Raw genomic sequence first — 22,475 nt, forward strand, 5'->3', positions numbered from 1 at the left:
GAATTTACACAAGAATATTTTTTTTTCAAGACGCTCCCAGAAAGGAATCACGAGACACGGTGAGGCTTTCTAGGTGAACCAGCGGAGCGACGGTCGGCCGTCGAAACGCATGAAGCACACTGCGCGTGTACATACTAATAATGTTATTTTATTCCTCACACGATGACTGCTCCCGATACATATGCTGACGTCACTTGCTAACCAGCGTGGAGTCGGAGGCTGGAGGGGTCTCGTAGGGGGTGTGGGGGGTGGGGGTACGCGTGTGTGGTACAAGGTCGCCACAGAGATGTTTAAAAAAAAATCTCATTCTCATAACATCACGAACACCACCTGCATCTGACACCAAAAAACGTGACATTCCCCACGACGCAGTGTGGTCACAGACGGTGATATTTTCTCCCCGAAGCCCCTTCATGAGCAGTTGCGTCTTCTTCAGAGAAATCTCGCGTGACCGTCTCTAATCAAACTGTGCGATTGGTGTTTTGGTTTTGCCGACAACTCCCTGCCGCTCCCTGCCTTCCACCAATTCTGTCGCTCCCCCTCTGACCTCACCTCTATTTACACATCAGCGGTGCACACCTCCCTGGCGCGGCAATCAATCCGGAGCAATCTCATATTGCAGGTCAACATTACGAGGCTCCGTAAAACACCGCGCGTGTGCAATCAACACCGACGAGACCGTGCAGACCAAACACTCGCACGCGCCACTTCTCATTTTGGCCAGTGGCCTCCGGCAGGAGTCAGCAATCGGGAAGGAGCAGTGGTGGTGGCAGCGGCCGCCTTCGTTAGCAGCAGACGGCGGTCTGGCATTTACAAGAGAGCCCTGGGAATTGGGTCTGTGTTGTGGCTTGTCTCAAATTGGAATGCAGCTGTGCATTTTCGCAAAACTAGAACTCATCTTATGGGGATGCCTCGTTACCAAATGCTCCCCCCCTCCCCCTGCCGCCTTACAAACATGAATCCCGTGGGGGAACCGTGGCCCCTTGTTCGACATCGATTATAGCCCGGCGGCTCCTCCGCGGCGGCTACCGGATGCCGCACGCCGGTTTCTGGCATCGCCCGGCGTCCAACATCCTTTGAGCAATTTTTGGATGGCGAACGCTTCCGACGGTGCAAGATGATGTGGCCTCCCAAGGATGCCGTCGGTAATGACCGCATTTACCAGTCACAATTACAGCACCGCCGAACGCTGGGTGCAGTGCGCCACTGAGGCCGCGACGGTGGCTAGCCAAACCACGCAACGCGCACAATGTGACACAGTGGCATGGAACAAAAACCACTCCACAAACCACAGCACTACTGGGCCACGAGCACCAACGCCGTGATGAGATTAGATGTGATGATAAATCTGTGGCTGATGCAGCCAGGTTTACAGCTGCCTATAGCTTCCTACAGCTCCCCACACAGCTCCCTCCTTCCCCACGATTAAATTGGATCTGCCGACACAGTCTTCCTTCGGCAAGGAGCGGGCTGCGCGCAGGTGACGGTGCTACCGACGGGCCGAGCGTGAGGGACGAGACGAGACTGACATAGGCAGCTGTTCGGCAGCTCCCGCACAACACCGCCAGCTCCAAGATCTCTCCCATGGCCCCCCGACAGACACCACCACCCCCCTCTCCTCGCCCTCCTCCCCCGTGGGGAAACCTGAGATGCTTCTGACGCAGTTACAACCACCCGTCCCCTCTTAGCTGCGCACATACATGTGCCGCCCAAAATATCGTGCCACAGCGGCCTTGCGGCGGGATCAGATATTTTGTTACGCCACTGCCGTCTGTTAATCAGGGGCGGATTGTATCCGCGCATCACCGCTAATCGCCGCCTACAGATTCGCGATCGGCTGCTTTGATCCACGGCCCTCTGATTTCACCACTAACCGCTTTCAGCTGATGTATAAGGGTCTTAAAACCACCCACTCCGCGCCTTGTCTATGCAGAGTATCCCGCTTGGCTATTCATCACCCTAACCCTTCAAAGAACATTCTTCATCTCTAAATGATCTACCCCCAAAGGGCATATCCATGGTTTGAGACCCCCCAAATCTGACCACTCAGCCGCTCCTCAACATCTCACAACCGCCATGTTCCGTGCCCGCTTCCCGAGACGCGGCTAGGGAATGGCGGTTGACTATGTTTCCTGGTGGCTATCCCCCAACAGTGATGTTTACGACAGCATTGCTGGATGTGTTTAAACGTCATTCCCATGACAACGATTCGAAACATCCGATGTCCACACCCGCAGCTGTGATCTTAACTGAGAGGGGGAGACGCCTTCATCCCTGTGTGTCAATATCACGGCGTGGTTTTAACCAGGAGCAGGGAGCAAGAAAACCGTTATCTTAAATTGTACAGGCGGTCATCAACTGCGGTACAATCTACATTTGTTTTTGAGGCGAGGCAACATGGCGGTAGGTTTCATGTCATCGTTAACCCCCTCCAATAACACATGCGTTGGAAGCGAGCCACAATTTTGGCAGCTGGTTATGTCGCGATGGACATTTAGGCAGAGAGCGAAGTGAAGCAGCCTCACTCAATTTCCGAGCCCGTTACACGGATGGAGCTCGTTACCGGATAGAGCTCGTTACCGGGTGGAGCTCGTTACCGGGTGGAGCTCGTTACCGGATAGAGCTCGTTACCGGGTGGAGCTCGTTACACGGATGGAGCTCGTTACACAGATGGAGCTCGTTACCGGATAGAGCTCATTACCGGGTGGAGCTCATTCCTGGGTGGAGCTCATTACCGGGTGGAGCTCATTACCGGGTGGAGCTCATTCCCGGGTGGAGCTCGTTACCGGGTGGAGCTCGTTACCGGCTGGAGCTCGTTACCAGCTGGAGCTCGTTACCGGGTGGAGCTCGTTACCGGGTGGAGCTCGTTACCGGGTGGAGCTCGTTACCGGGTGGAGGTCGTTGCCGGGTGGAGGTCGTTGCCGGGTGGAGCTCATTACCGGGTGGAGCTCATTACCGGGTGGAGCTCGTTGAGCTTTTTACTGGCTGGAGCTCATTACCGGGTGGAGCTCATTCCTGGGTGGAGCTCATTACCGGGTGGAGCTCATTACCGGGTGGAGCTCGTTGAGCTTTTTACTGGCTGGAGCTCATTACCGGGTGGAGCTCATTCCTGGGTGGAGCTCGTTACCGGGTGGAGCTCATTCCTGGGTGGAGCTCGTTACCGGGTGGAGCTAATTACCAGATGGAGCTCATTACCGGGTGGAACTCATTACTGGCTGGAGCTCATTACCGGATAGAGCTCGTTACCAGATGTAGCTAATTACCGGATGGAGCTCATTACCGGGTGGAGCTCATTACCGGGTGGAGCTCATTACCGGGTCTCGTCAAGGAGCATCAACTATCACGTGAACTCCGGTCATTCTCGCAGCAGGTTTTGGCGAGACATTGAACAAAGTAGGTTGCTGCATCACACACTTTCAGTTGTGCTTCTGCGACCGTCTGGAACGCTCTTCCTTCCGATATTAGGAAGCCAATCAAGTAATGCACTTGTAAATCTCGACTGAAAACTTAGTTCGTTACAACGGCTTTTTGTGTTGTTGTCCTTGGCTACGTACAGTGCAAAATAGGTTCAACATACACACATACAGTAGTTTGTCAGATTTGATGATGAAAAAAAGAATAGGCTTTTCGGCAAGTGTTGAGATGTTCAAACACCAAATAGACACCCATCAGGAGGCATCATCAAGTCTGCATTAAGCACACACGCCTGTGGTAAAACATGCAAACAAGCATGCTTTGATAATGTACGCATTGTCCTGGAAACTGATCAGCCGACATCAGAGACTCCCTTCCTTTATGGCCTTGTCTCAACAGTTTTAGACCAGAGAACACCAAAAGGTGAACAGCACAACGACAATGCAAAAATAAAAATCATCATTAAAAAAAGGGTCCCATAGATTTCTCAGATTAGTTTTTTTGGGTTGGATTACGACGGAGTTCATTCAGCTCCCCAGTGAGCTGGAGCTTTATCGGCTGCAATTTGATGAACGGATTTGGCCACGTACAAATAATATCTGTGCGAGCGTGACAATCTTGTCAGGTGGTGGAAGCACAACCATCAGATTGTGATCATGGCACCAGACGGTGAACTGCACAGGCGGTCGTGACCCAGCACACACTGCAAGGGAGCTGCTGCTGTGACCGCAGTCGCACCAGGTCACGCTGTCGGCTTCACGCCGTCACAAGACGAGGGATGAACGTCTGGCAGAGCAGCGCGAGCCTCTACGTGATTAAAGAACGGCCCACGGTGGCCGATATCGCAAATCTCCCAACATCAGACCAGGACGACCCCCGGCACCTCTCGTCGCTCATACCACGCGTGTATGATTTAAAACATAACGAAAATATTTGTTACAGCTTATGATTTCGTTTTTTTAAAGGTGACTTCAATATCGATCAAACGATGGCTCAGTAATCCTGATGAGCCTTAGAGAGTTACAAAACTATTTTATCAGGAGTTTTTTTGTCTTCGCGGCAGAAGTGATTAAAGTGCCCAGACATCAACAAAAGGGGTAACAGTACGCACAGCCTCACACAGATAGGTTTAATAATCTGTTTCTATTCTGACATCTCATGGCCACCTCGCAGCCCAAGCCTGCAACACCTGGAAAGCATTGGTCGTTGTCCATCCAAGTATTAACCAGGCTCAAGCCTGCTTTAGCTTCCGAGATCTGGTGATATTTGGCGCATTCAGGGTAATTTGATCTCAGGCGAGCGTGAAGTTTGCTCTGCAGCCCGAGCAGCCATACACACGCACGCATACAGACGCAAGCGCACGAACACAGACACACGCACATGAGCATCCACAACAACAACCGCCATTCGCTAGTGGCGGTGATATAACCCTGGCGCTTGTGCCATCGCTTTGTGCACTTTTAGGCCCCCCACTATGCCAACCTGCTGCATTTTAGCTGCCCGATGCTCCGCTGAGCATCGCTCCTCTACCCTCCGTTGTTGGAGGGCGACTGCCTGGAACTGACGAGTTGCATTCTTCATGAGCCTCCTCCATAGAGGCCGATCTTGACACCGCTGGTACCAGTCTTCGGCAAGTCCACTCAGCTCCATATTCTCCTGTACTGCATCAGTCCATCTCTTCTCCAGCCCGTGTCGGGCCTGCTTAGAAGCTGCTTGGGCATGCGGTGGCTTGGCATGTGTGGGCTACATGATCCAGCCTTGCCTGCCGGAGGAGCTCACTAATAGGAATATGTCCAGATCTTTCAAGGATTTGTGAGCTCCTCACACAATCCAGCCTGGTTAAACCCAGCATGAATCGCAGGCAGGCCAAACGACCTGTATGCACACAAACAGGCAAATACCCCCGTTTAGCATTTAACAGACCGTTGGAGAAAATGCTCTTAGCGAGCACCTATGAAGGCCGGCACGGCGCACGAAGGGGTGGGTGGCCAGCACCACGTCTGGCGGCCTTTGTCTTCCTAGTAAAGATCCTTACACACCGCACCAGGTACTTATTTGAGGCTGAGTCGACCTAGGGAAAGCCCAGAAGCGGTTGAGATAATCGTCACTGGTGTTCGCCGTGCATGCACACACAAACAAAGACATTCACGTATACACACACGTGCATGCAGACACATGAACACACGGGTGCACGCGCACAAAAAACGGCATACACACATATGCACACAACATTCACCCACATACACGCAAGCGCTCATCAAGCAACACCAAGCCACGCATCCCAGCCATCACAGCCTCTTGATCTGCACTCCAGCCCCCCATCGCGTGCGCTGACCGTTAGCCTGGGTTCGGGCGAGCATCATTGCGGCGACGGTCACTCTTTCTCCGCTGCACGGTGGACGGCGGCGGAGCCCGTGCAATTGGATGTTTGAAAGGAACGTGCAGCACAGCGCCATCATTCGTCAATCCCCTACTGTGCAGGTCCCTAGGAGTTGGGACTAGTTGATGGAATGACATGACGCAAGGCATCTTGTCTGCTCGGGAATATTGTTTACTTCACCGCACTTATTAGTGTGGGGCAGTAAACGTGGGGAGCAAGTGGCTCGGGAACACAGATGTGCGGTACAACTATGGGCTGCCTGCCCTCTGCTGCCCACTGCATAGCCCAAGCATCCTATAACAACCTTTTTATGGATGTTGGTTGCTTGTTCAAGCGCTACTGCTTAGTTTCCGAGATATGATGAGACCAGGTGAAATCGGGCGTTAACCGCTTTTATCCAACCTCGAGAACTATTGGATGCGATTCATCGACCGATGCTGGTGAAATTCCTCCTTTGCTTCACGGTTGACACGTCTCAGCAGGAAACAACGCGGCGCTCCGGGTCCATTTGTCCTCATTAGCGAACCGCCGGCACAGTGGACAGAGTGAGACCGCTCACTCACTCGCTCAGAAAACCCTAGGAACCCCAGCCCACGGGTCCGCGCTGGCACTTATTTGGGTCCTCCCCACTCTGTCAGCGAGCTACACTTAGGTTCCGATTGATGGGTGGTCTATCTGCACAGGTATCTCTCGATTTACAAACGTTCTTCGGTTTATGAAATTTCGCGTAAAGAACAATTGACAAATTATGGTCACTTTTCGATAAACAGAATCGGATTTGAGCCAAGAAATGTCACTACGGCACACTCCGTGAGATCACCAAACAAGAAGCACCCGGGAGCGTGCATCATCCATCCCCGATAGCGTCACAGTGTCCCTACAGTACAACAGTAACATCTCCACATCACCTTTCCACTCATTCCAGCATGCAGATTTGATGAGTTCCCTGATGGGGTTAATTATTTTTCTTTAAAATGTATTATCATTCAATTGTTTTAAAATATATGTTCTTTATTATTATTTTTGTATTGTCAAAAGTGATATCGGTGTATATTTTTAGATTAGGAATGGAGTTGGAATGACTGTCCGAAACACATCCCAAATTTTTTTTATTAAATGAAAGGGAAAAGCCATTCCGATTTACGAAATTTCGTTTTTACACGTGGCTTTTTGAAGAGCGCATTCCCTTTCGTAAATCGAGGGATACCTGCCGTGCGTGGTGAGCCGATCTTTGGTCTCAGTGATGCGTGGCTCCAACTTGAACTGGCCTCAACCTTGGGCCAGTTCAAAATGTGAGGAGATGAGGAGGAGGGGGGTGGGGAGGAGGGTCCCTGCTGATGACCAATGCTCACCGCTGCACCAATCGCTCACGAACAATGTCCAAGCACCGCTGCTCAGGTGATTTAATGATCACGATGGTTGTTGGGTCGCATATTCGGCTAGCTTATATAAAACACAACAGGCTAAATAAAATAATAATAATTATTGTATTCACCATTGCTAAAAGCAAAAGGAAGATCTCGATGTTTTGGCCGACAGGCCTTCTTCAGGAAAATGCCCCATCAACCCAAATACAGATTTATGTTCACCTGGTGACCTGGTTATATTATTCCAGCACTTTGTTTTATAATCGTTGCATGTTACTGGTTTTGAGACATGGACAAGTGGAGATGGAGTGATGCATCAGCTAATGGGCAGGAGCTCTCTCCATTGTTGCATCACGAGGTTGGGAGAGATGGTGACGGGGCTTGAGGAGGCCTGAATACAGTAATCGATGATGATGATTTATCTGGGAAAGCCCTGGAACAGTCTAAAAACATTGTCATCAGGATCCTGCATTTGAAATATTTGGCCATATACTTTATTAATTAATGGTTAAGAGGAAATCAGAAAAAGTTCCAAGGGATCTGGGGTAACTCAAGTTCCCCACAGCTATCATGGGAGCCCGGGGAAGCCTCACAAATATCTGCGCGATCCACATCTATTATCAGGAGATGACAGGTCAAGCGGTGGCGGTGGCGCGTTCACCGCTTATTGCAGAGAGGTCCACGGTTCGAATCCAGTGGCCTTGCCGATTAATATATCAGGTATCTAACCATAGTAATGTTTACTACGCGCCATCTGCTCAACTGTGGACGTTAAAGATCCCATGATGTAATTCGCAAAAGTAGGCCATTGTGTGCCAGCGTCACTGTTCAAATTGCCCGCAAATCACTCATTTCAAACCACTCGCCCACACTGTGAACATTTGGCAGGACCCTTGTGAGAATAGTGATGATACTCAGTGAGGCTAACCTGGGCAAAGCAAGCCCAATAATAATGATGGTGCCGGGATTTGTGAGTTGAATTCAAGAGACAATGACTGGGGGGGGGGGGTCCTGGAGGGGCAGTCTCTGCCCTCCGCCACCACCTCCATGCGTTTTTATCGAACTCGCGTTGGAAGTGGGCGTGCGCCCGTACTGCTACAGGGATCGTTTCGATTGTTTGTTGAAATTGGTGCCAGGATTTGCGTCCACGCACAATGCACGCAGGGTGAGCTGTGACGGCACAGACTACGCGAACAAAACGTGGAAACTCCTCATATTTTATGACTACTGATGCTATTTTTATTTTACCAGGTAAGGCCCACTGAGCAATGAAGCTCTTTTCAGAAGCGACCTGGGCACAAATTATAGCTCAGCAAAGTGGCTTACCGTGTGGAAATTTACAGCAGCCAAATACTCTCTAAACGCATGATTCTATTCACCACAGAAGTAAGCCATGGCAAGGGGCGAGAGCTCATGAAGGCCAACAGGCTCTTTTGCAAGAGCAAAATTATCTGGCAATGCTGCTGCTGCGTTGGCAATGGTGTACAAGTGTACACAATGGTAAAAAACTCAACACATTCGCCAATAACACTTCGTGGCCTGAACAGGAAAAAAAATAGGTAACGTTTTGGGTATTAGCTATTCTGCATAGCTCATGGATAGATGCCAGAGACACAGATCGGACGACAAGGGTTGGAGACCGCACTAAACACAAATGTGTTGAATATTTTTTGGGTTGCAGAGAGTACACAAGCGGCATTTTACGTATCCGCAGCGTCAGTCAAATGTTGCAAATTTGGCGGAATCGGCTCATTGCTTCAGGTTGAGGAGGCTACAAACTCTACACTGGGGTTTCCAGTCTCAGGTGGAAAATGCAGCCGAAAAAAATATAGCAATGGGACAGAAGAAAATACGTTTCTTGAACTGAATCGTGATGTCAAATTCCAGACAATTAGTCTAAATACTGGGTGGTAGTAAGGTCGGCTAGGTCAGTGGATTAGGCCGATGAGCCCCCCAACCTAACCCCTAGACCTGACCCCTTGACTTGACCTACCGGCCAGTGGAGTAATGTGGTTGGCATGGGCCCTCGTGCAAGGAATTAAATTGCCCCCCCCCCCCAATCCAATTTCCCGGATCCCTTCCTCTTTGCAGCTTGGCACCTGGGCCACTCCAGTCCATGGGCTGTTGACACAGAGTGCTGATCCGACCCCACGACCCGACCCCACAATCTGTCCCCCCCCCCACCCCGTGTGGTGCTGGCCTCACCATGCCCTCATCCACGAACTCCACCACCTCCACGGTTTCCACCACGTCAACCTCTCCACCGCCCTTCCAGTTGGGGTTGGGCGCCGTCCTGGCGTTACTCTGCTGCTGCGTGGGGCCTGGGTTGGAGCCCTTGTCAGAGCCGGGGTTGCTCCCCACGGGCGCCGCCTTGCCGTCGTGGTGGCCGTTGTCGCCAACCTGGTTCTGCCGCCGGATGTCTGTCTGCGCGGTGGGCGAGTGGCAGATGGCATAGCCGTGGTAGCCCGAGACCACCTCCTCCTTCTGGCGCCGCTCCGAGGCTCGGTGCTGCAGGCCGTCCCTCCGACGGAGGGGCTTCATCTCAATCTGGTAGCGCGTGCGTGGCTCCCGACGGCTGCCACCACCGCCGCCGCCGTCACTCTGGCCTGCTAAGCCTCCGGGGGCACAGATGCACGCACACACGCAGTTGTCCGACGATGCCCGGCATCGTGTCGCTCACCTCCACGCGGAGCCACGTCTCTGCACAGCCCTTCCCTCACAAAGTAAAACCGCTGCTTAGGTAATCACAGTTGTGCCAAATGCGTGTGTTTATCGAGGGTGAATTTCTCACCGCTGTGCTTTGCTTCCGGTATCTGATGCACCCTGGGTGATGTGATTTGAGTTTTTAAAGGAACACACACTTAACTCATTATTCCCTTATTCCAGGGCTTAATTTCAGCCAGGCCTGTATATTATAAATAATACATGGCTGTGGCTGCTACGAGTCAAATGCCTACTCTAGTCTATCAGCAATCCATAAAATATTCCATGAGATTTAAAGACCTCTCCAATTCCATCACAACACCTTATTTTCCTCCATCTCTTCCTGTGGCACAACCGAGCCGTGCCGAGCCAAGCCCTGCACCGTAGAAGCTGAACCACGCCACTGACATCACACGCAATGAACAATGCTCCCTAACCCTGGCCCTGCTTGGGACCGAGACAGGCATCCATCTCGCACGGCCAGCATGTCACGGTTTAGTTCCCGCTTGGCTCGAAAAGCAGCCACCCATAACAGCGAGGGCATCTCGCTGACTTGCCTCAGACGTGCTTGTGGGAAAGGGGCTCTCGTGTCCACCGGCACCTCAACCTGCCCTGGTGGCGCGCGGCACCCCACGCTGGACACGGCCGCGCCCTACCTTTCGGCGGCACGGCATCAGTCGTCCTCCCGCGCGCTCCCTGCTTCCCGTTGGGCACACCGGGTCCGTCGGCGTTCACCGCCCTTCTCGCACCAGGCCGCTCCGGCTCAGGCTTGAGCACGCCACGGCCGGCGCCCCTGGCGGCCGCCGTGATGGCGGGCGGGTTGGCATGCGCAGAGCGCGAGCGCGGGCTCGGGGGCGGCGTGGGGCCGAGGCTGCCCGCAGGGCTCTGATTGGGAGGCGGCGTCGTGCCCTTGCGGTAGAGCTCGGTGCTGGGTGGCCTCTCCACCGGAGCGTCGTCGTCTTCTAGCTCGTACTCGTCCTCGTCCTCGTCCTCATCCCCCTTGCGCCCTGTGGGAGCAAGTGGGCGCCGGCGGTGAGGGACGAGGCTTACTGTGCGTCGTTGTGACGGGTTACGGGTAATTAAGTAACGTGCAAGGGCGGCATCTGTGTCACCAGATTAAAACATAAAACAATACACAGTCTGTTCTTCTATAACGGCGCGTGCTGTTTTCATAGCGCGAATTGGATATAACGCGAATAAGTGAACATAATTACGTCACTCGAGTAGGAATAAGCGGTCGCACGGCTGCCTCGGCATAGCATCACACAAAGCGGCATGCTGCTGGATGCTTCTAGATGCTACCCCACGCACCATAGTTTTTGTGCGGCCTGTGTACGAATCTCACGTGTTATCGCGGACTGTGCTTTACCCTATAATATATATAATTTATGATAACGCAATTTTTCCAGAACGCAACAACTACCACGTTGTAGGAGAACAGAATATATTAACCAATCGACCTCTCGGCCTTGTTAACCAATGTTTCCCCAGCAGCTTTATTTTAAGCTGCCAAACTCTGGACCGGTTTCAACTTCTCTAGGCCTCATCAGCAGGGCGCAGCCTGCGAAGCGAATGCTGTCGCGTTGCCTGGTGTTGTAGGTGAGGGCCGTTCATGAACACCACGACTTCCCCATAATTATGAAACGTCCTGGGAATTGAAGTGTGGTAGTCCTGCTGAATGTATGCAAAACCGGAGGAAATAAACACAATAACGCCAACATAATGGGAGAGATATACACGAGAGCCGACGTTTCTGGCAATGGCCCTTCGTTACGGCAGATGCTCTCTCTCTGCTACGAGGAAGTGCCATTACCCCAAAACGTCACCTGTTATATTTCTTATTTTTTCCTGTTAGAGCCCACGGCACTACTATTGAGGAACGTTTTCGATACTTGTGTGCCACAGCCAACGCAGCGATGCAAATGCATTCGTTTACACAAATGCAGTAAATGAGGAGAATTGTATTGGCATAAGTGCCAACCCTTGCTAATGTACGTGATCGGCTGCCAATTGGTGAAATGCTTTTACCGCATCCCGACTTCGATGATAATCAAAAACGCTTCTTGAGAATTGTTTAATAACATTTTTTGGCGAATGTTCTTTTTGCATTGAAAATCGAAATGCCGGCAAACGTAAAAACAACTCCCAGGAATCTGCGGTATAAATCGGTCAATGCTGGCGCGGTCACTGCCACGACACACTGGAGCTGTATAAAAAAAAAACTAACTCGCCGGTGAAAATCACGGTAAGAGGATCCCAAGGAAGATTATCGCATCGGCTTGAGCCGAGATAGGGGGGTTGATTTTTATGAATAAGCTCTGTGCAGAGCAGCACATTACCCCGACAGCACCTGCGTTAAAGAACAAGCAGCAACAGCTGTTCAACAGGCACACACACACACACACGCGCACATACGCACAAAGACAAATAACCCCCGTAAAGCTGAACAAACTGTTTGGGCAAGTGCTGTTAACGAGTACCTATGAAGGCCAGCATGGCACACGAAGGGGTGGAGGGTCAGCACCACACCCGGCCGCCTCTGTCTCCCTGGTGGTGATGCTTACTACACACCACACCAGGTACTCATTTGTCAACCAAGAGGAGGCCCAAGATAATCGTCACTGGTGTTGGCTGTGAGCGGGAATCGAACTCGGGCACCAGGTTCATAGCGCAGCATGCTAACTGCTGCACTACTGTTCCCCATACAAAGACAAATAACTCCCATATACCCTTAACAGACTGGAAGAGCAAGTGCCGTTAGCAAGCACCTAACCCCTTCGTGTGCCATGCTGGCCTTCATAGAAGCTCGCTCCATTCACGCACGCACGCATGCGTGAGGCCACGTCCATTCGCTAGAAAGGCGGATTGCGCGCAGTGAGATGTGCTGGGCGCACACATTTGTTGTGAAACGACCTGAATGAGACGTCTGCTACTGCTCTCTTTGCTGAACAACCGACCCTGCCTCCCAACAACCCCCTCCCATCACCCCCCCGCAATCCCCAGCCGCCCTTACCAGCACCCCTCTCTCCTTGCCTCTCAGCAGATTCTGCCTCGCGTTCTCCCCATTACACGAATTCCAAGCCGGCTATAATTAGTCGCTCCCGGCTTGATATGGGCTTGGGCCAGGGACACAGTGCGCTGGCGAGGCATAGGGTTGTGGGGGGCTGCAGGGCCGCGGGGAGGAGGAGGGCGAGCCTCGCAGCTCGGCCTCGGGGAGTCTGCGCTGCTTCAGCCGCAGGCGAGCGCCGGCCAAGGTCCAGCGTCGCGACGGCCACGTGAATCCCACAAACGCCGGTCCCCCCCCACCGGAGGGAAGTCGCCGTGCGGCCGTTAGGCACGGCCTGTCCCGAGCATTGGCCCTGCCTTGATCCGACCGCCAAGCCCCCAGGCTGCCTGTGCCACCGGCGTGATGATCACGGGGCCGCCGTTTTTTGTTGCCGGAGAATCGTGCACGTGCACTATTCATAGAGAGGGAAGGGACCCGGTTTGCATTTTTATTGAGCAACCTGGCGTTCCTGTCCCTCAGCGGCTCTCTTCTCCCTCTCTCTCACACAGACGGCCGCCACCACCCAGCTGCTCCATTGCCCCCCTAACGCGCCAGCTGATTGCTATAGGGCAAGTGCCTCGGCAGCGACTCACGCAGGCTGGCGCTGCGATCTGTGGTGGTCGCACGCCGCCGAGTATTGTTTGAAAACTCAAAGCCATGTTCAGGAATGTTCTTGAATGAACCGCGCAGTCAATGACGCTGCCGCGGTGGTGCAACAGTCGGCACACTTGATTCCATCTCCCAACGCGGCAATTGGAACGATTGTGCAAGTTTCTTAAATCCCCCCCCGCCACTCTCCACCCCCTTCTATGGGGTGCCCTGGCTGCTGATGAGAAACAGTGTGTTGAGGCCAGTCCAGTGTCTACTTCTCTTGAGCCAATGCGGCTGAAATTATGGACTCCCAGAAGGCCGTGTGGTTGATGGCAAGTATATACATTTTTACGAATATAATAATAACAATAAAAATACTTGTATTTTTATACTTAGGGATGGCTACGGGAAGGAAATTGTCTGCTTATTGATTTCCCTCCAGTGGGAGCTCATCCACCAGCAGTGGCATGAACGAAGAAATTCAGCCCTGCACGTTTACCCTTCAGCACATCCGACGACACTCGACACCGGCCAATCTTATTTTTCATTTCGGTATTATTTTTTTTTCTTCACCAAAACTCACGTGAACTTAATAATCACGAATAAGCTGACTAAATAAAAACATTCCTTTACTGAAAAAGTGTCCCGTCCCCCCGCCTTTGCCCGTGGCACCACAAAAAAAACCGTGTCCGTCGTTTGGGTTCCACGGCTAACGAGCCACACCCGGGCTCAAGCGTCGCAGACGGATTATATTTAAATCCACGCAGTCAGCCACCCTCTAATTGCGCCGCGCACCTGGTCACCAGGACCAGAGGCCGTGAGCGTTAAAAGCCACCGTAATTGGTGGGAACGCGCTTGACGTGAGCGGCGCTCGCAGTCCAATCTGCCGACCCCCCCGTGAAGGTCACCCCGATCCCGAACGCTCTCGCCGGGCGAGGCACACTGGCCACGGCGCGGGTGACGCCGCCAGTTGCCTTCATCTCCAGTAAAACTGCCCCAGGGACCGGGGGACGAGGAGGAAGTGAGAGAGAGGAGAGAGGCAGTTCCACGCCGAGCTGCGAACGACCAAGACTCGGGAACGCGCGGTGGGGCATGGGCGGCGCGGGTGCCAGCTGGCGGGTGACCAAGCTGGACGCCGACCAGAGTGCCTCCAATATTACTCCATGATGTTGAGCGGATTCAGCTCTGAATGCGAGAGGCAAAGAAAAATCCACACTGATGAGGAAATTGGCAAAGGGAACAAAAGTATCTTTCAGGAGGAGGGAATTCTTTGTGCCGGCGGGGCACTTACGCTTACGAGTCGGACAAGCGGGCACGCGAGCGAGCGACTGAATTTATCGATGAATGGTTTCATTAATTAATGGCTTCGTGAATGAGTGGAGAAGGAATTAACGTGCGAAAGACTCCCATCTAGTCTTGTTTCCACTGGTGAGCGCCCCTGTTATGCCCATGCCTCTCAAAATCCTTTGAACCTTGGAGCAGTGACTCAAACGCAGTAATGGTATGCGACTCCTCAGAGTGCTCAGAGAGCTATTGATTTTATAATGCACAAAAAACCTCGCAATCTCAGATGCAGTTATAACTTAAAGGCCGCATGGCTCGAGCTCATGCAATACTCCACGATTCTTTTAAGTCAGAACCAGAATCAGAATCTCCATTTAGATTAGAGGATCCGATGAGTCATGAAGATAATTTTCACAGATGTCCATATTCCGAGAGATTGTGTGGCAGAGGAGTGAGGCGATGCAGACATTGGCAGCCACGTCTGATCTGGGTGGCTAGGCAAACATACCAACGAACGAACATCCGAATGGGCTAGGGTGGCCAACCTTTAAATTCAACAAAAAACTGACACGAATCACGCACTGAGTGTGCAATGACGTTTGGCGGTGACGATGGTGGTGGTGGTGCCGGAGGCGGCGATGATGACGGCGACGGCGACAGCGGTGTTGATGAAAGCAGTGGCAGTGGTAGTCATGGCAGTGATAGTCATGGCAGTGGCAGCGATGACGATGATCACAATGATCGCGATGATTGTGATGGTAGTGGTGGCTGGCAGCGATGGAGAACTGGCGATAACGATAGTGGTGGCAGCTAGAGTGGTCGGTGATGATGGCGGAGGCGGCAGAGGTGGCGGTCGGCACGTACCCTGGGACAGGAAGCCTGGAGAGAGCTCGGCAGCGAGCTCCAGGGCGATGCTGGAGGCCTCATGGGCTGTCTGCGATGCCATGTCCGCGGCCTCCGCCTTCACGCGTGCGTGCGCGGCCCTGACAGTGGTGGGAGGTGGGGGCGAGCGGCACGGGGAGCAGGGGGCGAGAGAAAACGTTCAGCATCTCATTGGATTTTTCGTGGACCAAGGACAAGCGACATCAAAACCAAGAGTGAGCGACGGGGGTCCGAGGGGCTCGTAGGAGACGCTGAGCCAGCACCGCTGACACCTGGGTGGGAATCTGGGTTTCAGATGATGAACAAATTAAGAGAATTTACCATTTCCTGCAAGTCAGGTATTTAGATGTTCAAATACCAAACAGACATCGATCACAAGGAATCAAGTCTGCATTAACCACACATGCTTGTGGTCAAACATGCAAACAAACATGTTTTGATAATATATGCAGGGTCCTGAAACTGATTGGCCTACATCAAAGGACACCAAAAGGTAAACAGTGCAAAGACAATGTAACTATAAAAAGCATTAATAGCTCTGGTCGAGCAGTTGTCTCGATAGGTATCAAGATGATGAACAAATTAATCGGCTTTAACCTCTTTGGCTATGCCAGAAATGGTTCCAGCTTCCCACACCTTTCCTGAGAAGGTTTCAGCCAACTATTTGTATAGAATTGATTTTTGTGTTTAGTTTCATGTCCTCCCCCCGCACCTCCGATTCGCACGTTTGGTAATGTACAGTGCGAAAGAAGTTCAACATTCATACATACAAACATCATGAAACCGGGTTCTCACTTTATTCACGATTAGTTTTTGGCTCAGATCACAGAAGTGTAAAGCCAAGCGGTGTCATACACCCTCGTCCACCCGACACAGCCAAACAAAACCAGTTGTCACATGGACAGAACACGCTAATTGATAGTCTTCGGCAAACCAGTTTGTGTGAAAGGAAAGCCATGGAAAATGGCAACGATTAGATACGATGCGTTGCTGGAAGTTACACCCAGAATCGTTGGACGACAAAGGAGCAAGCGCTACTTGGCAAGTGATGGCATCTCCTGATCCGGACCTTAAATAGGCGTGAAGACGTCATTGGCTCAGCCATGGAGGTGAGACTGACGTTAATGTTAATGCGATAATATTACATTGCAATTAACAATTTCTATCATGGTTATTTAGTATGTTGTTAACAACCGTAATGTTACTCTGTTGCTCTGAGTTGGGTCGATGGTCCTAGCCCAATCGCCAATGAGCACATAAAACTAAATTCGTATGAACTTGGTTGTTATTGCTACATGCAGCTTGAACTCCAGAACTGAGAACGAATTCTGGTCTGAGCGCCATGCGAAGAACACTGTTTTGCAGAGTATAGTAAAGGTTTGCTTGACTAGTTCCGTGATTTGATCTTGCACACAAGGCAGTGCCCCACGAGCTACGAGAGTTTCGCCTCTCGTGATACCCCGTGGGGGGTTGTTTGACCATAGTTCTCCACAACTGGTCAGTTCGAATAAGTGAAGGGGAGGCCCAGGGCTGGTTCAGGTAACACTCGTCGCTCATGTTAGCTATGGCCACGAATAAAACTCAGGTCATGAGATTCATAGCGTAGCGTGCCAACCACTGTGCCACCCATCCAGCCCGATTATAGAACAAGTTTGAAGTTTATTGCGTTCAACCAGGTGGTGAGAACTCTAAAAACCAGGATCGAAGAGTTTCCTTTGCAAGAAGGTTCTGGGTCAACAAAATTACAAAAGTAAAAATATACAAAACTAAGTACAGTTATCAACTAAATAGAAATAAAAGCACTGTTGGGTGACAAAATAAAAAATCTAACAAAACAATAGAAGACAAAAACCTGGGTCATTCTGGATCGGCTTTGAGACTTGAAAATAAAACTGAATAGGTCACGGGGAAACAGCAGCGTGAATTCACCACGCAGCCTGCCTTGCACGCACAGCGGCAAGACGAGATGAGAGACAACTCGTCAAGGCAACAGCTCGGGGTGAGAGAACCATCCATTCCTGGCACTCGCCACCATCAGCGTAATGAAGTCACCACGGCAATCCGTGCGTGAGTAAGGGAGCGAGCGAGCGAGTGGGGGAGTGAGCGGAGGTATTGTTGAGCGGGGAAGAGAGGAGGGTTAAAATTTGGTCACAGCCCGCGTCGAAAGCGCTTAACATTTGCGGCAAGTGGGGTGTTAACTGTGATCGTGCGAGCAACGTGGCGGGGGTTTCTCTGAATTTTGCTCGACGACGGTTCCAAGGAGCCGTTTTCCGCTCAATAATTTCCCGAAGATCCGGTTCAGCGGCAGAGCGACTGGCTCGCAATTACCGGAAGGTTGTGAGTTCTAAGTCTGGCTGGGGGTGTTGACTCAGCCTATCTTACCTCTGGGGTACGATAAAATGTACACCGCGTTGTGGGGCAGTCAACAGCGGTTGTCCCATGGTAGAGCCGCCCCTGCTATGGGAATGTGGAATTTCCAGGACTGGGCTATAAACAGGAGATGAGCACAAATACCTTGATGCTCATTTAAGTGGGACATCCTTTTGACTTTCCACATTCCCAAAAACATGTCTAAATATAATTCCGGATCTCCTGCAGCTTTGATCAAAACTTCACATCATACTTTGATATGTTGGCATTTCTCCATACAACATCTCGTCAATGAAGGTCGCGGCTCCATCACCTGCCACCCGCTCAGGGTTCACGGAGGCCGCGTGCTCCATTGTGACAGCGAGGCAGAGCGACCAGCGGATTCCGTGTGAGCGGAGTATTCATAGACACTGCCACGACCAGAGGCGTCCATGTGAGCAGAATGTTTGTAGAGACTGCCACGACCACCATGGCAAGGGTCACATTTGGAACCAGCGGTCTGCAGAAGGCCACTCTGCAGATGGTGGGAATGCGAGCACTAATGAATAGATTATTGGGTTTAATAGCGTTTTTTTGGGCTAGAGTGCGTAAATATAAATGTGCCATTAAACCCGCCACCACCAGACACAGCCAATTAGTAATGACACGTTAATATTTAAGCGATCTAACCCAAAAAAAGCTCTTATGGATAATATTGGTCGCAAAATTCTACGTGTTAAATTATTGAGTTTACCGACATATTTTGCTACAACTGATATTGTTGCTTTTACTGCTGCTACCATACATATGTTTCTGTTAATGCTGTCGCTATTGAGGCGAGTGCTGCTGCTACTGCTGCTGCATTTAGGGTCAATTAACAATCCGAGGTCACCATAAGCCCACGGAGCCAGGACGGGCGGTGAACACAGGGAACTTCGCTGGTCCATCCACTTGGCTCCGGCAGGCCTCATTCCGTTGGTCGATGGTCGCACGTTCTGCTGTCACAAGGCGAGCCAATTACCTGATCATACACGAGGATTATGCCTGAGGGTTTTTCACAGTTCTGAGTGTCTCATGGTCGTGTAAATAGTTCACAAAAAATAGTTCACTATAAAATAATTCACTCAACCCTATTGACTGCAGCGTCTCCCTGGCAGCTGCTGCCGATTATTCGGGTTTCATGTAAGGGTCGGATCCAAAAAGTTTAGTATTTACCGACAGCCTTTCTATGAGAAAAGAGGAGGAAACTAATCACAACTATCTCGGGTTAGGGGGGGTGTTAAAACTCATTCAGTGACCCATCTCTTTTCTCCCCCATGACTGCCACGAGACAGCCCCTGTATCCCGCTGTGAACCACACATGTGCTTCAATGACATTCGTGAACCAAGGAGCCGAGAGCAGGTTGTGTGCAAGGGACTGGAGCTTCAAGATGTCATCCAAACCGTTGGAACGGATCGACACACAGATTATCCAGGTTCAGGATGCAGAAGTGAGCATCCGATGGCCAGACCTCGGCTTTTGATGGAGCCGATGCAGCCGTCCAGTGGGGGAAACGAAGCCTCCAAGAGCCGAATCACGTTCAGAGGGTTGATCACCACGGTAAACGGCACCAGTTGAACAACAGCAACAACAATGACAACAACGCGTGGATGTGAAGGGTCGAGGGGTAATTCCCTGATTGCTGCTCCTAGAACATTGCTCCCTGGACAGAAGCTTCCTTCACTCTCCTGTCCGGATAGGGAACTGCCTCCACGAGCACATTGTCAACAAAATCACTGATTCTGGTCTTCAGGCCTTCAAATGCAGAGCACACGGGGCATCTCCTAACTTCACCGCACACCTTCGTAGGGACTGAGCCTTTCAGCTGCAGTGAACTAATGATTATGCCGATTAGATGTACTAATGTTTGATATGGCTGTTGTTCACAATTGCACCCAAATGTTTTTTTAAATAAATAAGAAGAACAGGCAACGTGCGCTACGAGGGATCTTGCCAATCTCGTTCTATCGCTGGGTAGCTATGAAGGGACAACGTTTGGTTGCAATTGGAGGGGCGCACTCCGCGAACATTCCTTGTCAATTTGACTACGTCGTGGCATCAAAGCTGGTGAGGAGATCTGTTCTCCGAGCGCTTTGTAGACGGGATATTAAAGTGGTGGCAGTGTCAGCATTGTGCGACGATCTGACAGGCCATTTGTATCACACAGCAGCAATGCTGACCGGCTGAGGGATTTGTGTTCAATGTTTCCTTATACGTGACATTTAAATTGGTCAATGTTTTATTTTGGTTAGTGAAAGTACATTTCTATTGATTTATTTATCCCCCCCCCTCCACACCCCCACCCCACAGACTCAAGGTTTTCCCAAGCTTTTCCTGTGGGGGGTCTCACAGATGTGAACCTTTGGGGTGGACACGTATGCCCAACTTATACGTGGAAAAACAGAACACTCCCACGTTTGCAACTGTGGCTACGAACACCAAATCCTGGAGCATAGATCTTCCCACTGTCCTGAATATAAATGTGAAGGTGGGTGGGTGAGTGAGTGGCTGAAGTAGGTGAATGGATCAGTGGGTGGGTGGGTGGGAGTGAGTGGGTGAGAGAGTGAGTGGGTGGGCATGTCTGCAATTCAGCAAAGCTCAAACAAAGCCCGACTGGGGTGGGCAAATCACTCAGAACCGAACCTCCAATATAGCTGCGGCTCTTTGTCAGCCGGACAAAACCATCATCAGGCGAGCCTTTGAGGTGGCTCCCAGCAAGCACGCCGCGGATTCCGCCACACACAGTGAGCGAGCGAATTTCCAGCTGCATCAGCAGCCGAGACACGATTACAGGGCAGCTCGCACCTCGGGCACGGTGAAACTATAAGGAGAGTGGGTTCGGCGATTCAACATGGCCGCCACACACGCAGGGGTGGCATGCGGCACAAGCCAGCACAGTAGGGAGGTGGGGGGGCTTAAATATCCCATGGCGGTGATCTGCACTACGCAATCGTCGGAGGAGAGCTGGGGTCGTCGAGGTCACAGCTACCGCGACGATCCCACACCTCCGTAACGGTGACATGAGGCGAAGGCGGTGAAAGTAGTTGCAGCGGGGACGGGGGGGGGGTGCAGCAAGAGCCCCGGTGAGTCTGCACGGTGTGCCGGCAAAAAGGTGAGGAGGAACAGAGGGGGAGGGGGGGCTGGGACGAAGAGGCAGAACATTGAGGGACGCCTTCTCTGCTGCGGCTGCTCATCGCTGTATAGAAACATATCGTCCATTTCCGGGCTCTCAGTGCTGCTTTGATGCAGTGGGGGTAGTTATTGAGTGTGTAGGAAGGGCAACTGCCCCAGGCCCGAAGGACCCAGGCGCAGTGCTACGAAGAGGTCAAAAATTGGACAGGCTCCATTTTATCCAGGGCCTATGACAACTCTAAGAAAACCCACCATGCATATCGAGACAGCACTCAAAACTTCACACAGATGGGTTCATAAATCTATTTGCTGTACCGCCATCGCGTTGGTCACGTCACAGCTCCAGTGGGGTTCAGGAGTTTCACAAATCTCTGGATAATCCACCAACTCTTGGCTCGGAAGTGCTAGATGGAACGCCAATAGGTTGTGAATATCCTATCGATTCCCTAGTCCTGGAACAGCACAAAGATTGGGGCATACGTCACCGTGAGGGTGCGATGTTGTGGTGTACGTCACCGTGAGGGTGCGATGGTTGTGATGTACGTCACCGTGAGGGTGCGATGGTTGTGGTATACGTCACCGAGAGAGTGCGAGAGATCCCCCAAATGCGCGAGTCTCACACAGGAGATGCAAGCACCCTGTACACGTGGACACACGGTGCTCACGTCACTGGGCTCGGCTGAGTTTATCAACAGCGATTCATGCCACTCGAGGACCTCATCAGCAGTACGATTACAGAGTGTGGATTTATGTAGTGTCTACATGCGACCGCATCTCATGGTGCTGTACAACAACAGTGGGACGTGTACATCACGGTGAACCAGCAGGCGTATGTGCGTTCTGTCTGCCTGTTATCGGTCTTAGAGAGTAGAGGCAAAAGGAAGTGCACGAGCTTGAACTTGAACAGAGGCAGGGAGTCGGCAGCACGGATGGCTGGGGGAAGGGAGTTCCAGACTAGGGACAGCAGAGGAGGAGAGACCTCCCACTGAACGAAGCATGACGGTGCCGATAGTTCAACCTTGTGTGTTGTCTTGGTGTGGTCTGGGAATGTTATTGTTCTTATTTTGCTCATTTGCCATAGCTTTAAAAATCTGTAGGAATTCATGCACTCTGTACTTAACTACTTTATTTACGTGTTTATTTTTCATGACTTGCTTACCTTTTCTCTATTTTTCACACCTACCGTGTTTTTGTATTGGTTGTTTGTTGTAACTTGCTAACCCGCCCCTACAGGACATCTCTGAATAAGAGTTTTATAGCTCATCGGATTCCTCCAGCAGTCTACAT

At 51.5% G+C, this 22,475-nt stretch overlaps 1 protein-coding gene across 2 annotated transcripts in view; it reads right to left on the reverse strand.

Annotated features, from left to right (window-relative positions):
- Positions 1-22,475, reverse strand: part of LOC133340317 (junctophilin-3-like) — a 97,536-nt gene that overhangs the window by 8,120 nt on the left and 66,941 nt on the right. For both annotated transcript variants that reach the window (XM_061548458.1, XM_061548457.1), the window contains exons 4-6: positions 15,650-15,768; positions 10,521-10,871; positions 9,367-9,776 (exon numbers count right to left, since the gene is read on the reverse strand). In XM_061548458.1, coding sequence (XP_061404442.1) covers positions 9,367-9,776; positions 10,521-10,871; positions 15,650-15,768 — 880 coding nt within the window. The remainder of the gene's footprint in view (positions 1-9,366; positions 9,777-10,520; positions 10,872-15,649; positions 15,769-22,475) is intronic.

The sequence above is a fragment of the Lethenteron reissneri genome, chromosome 9 (assembly GCF_015708825.2).
Source record: "Lethenteron reissneri isolate LAM-NWPU_2019-01 chromosome 9, ASM1570882v1, whole genome shotgun sequence".
NCBI classification, from domain to species: domain Eukaryota; kingdom Metazoa; phylum Chordata; class Hyperoartia; order Petromyzontiformes; family Petromyzontidae; genus Lethenteron; species Lethenteron reissneri.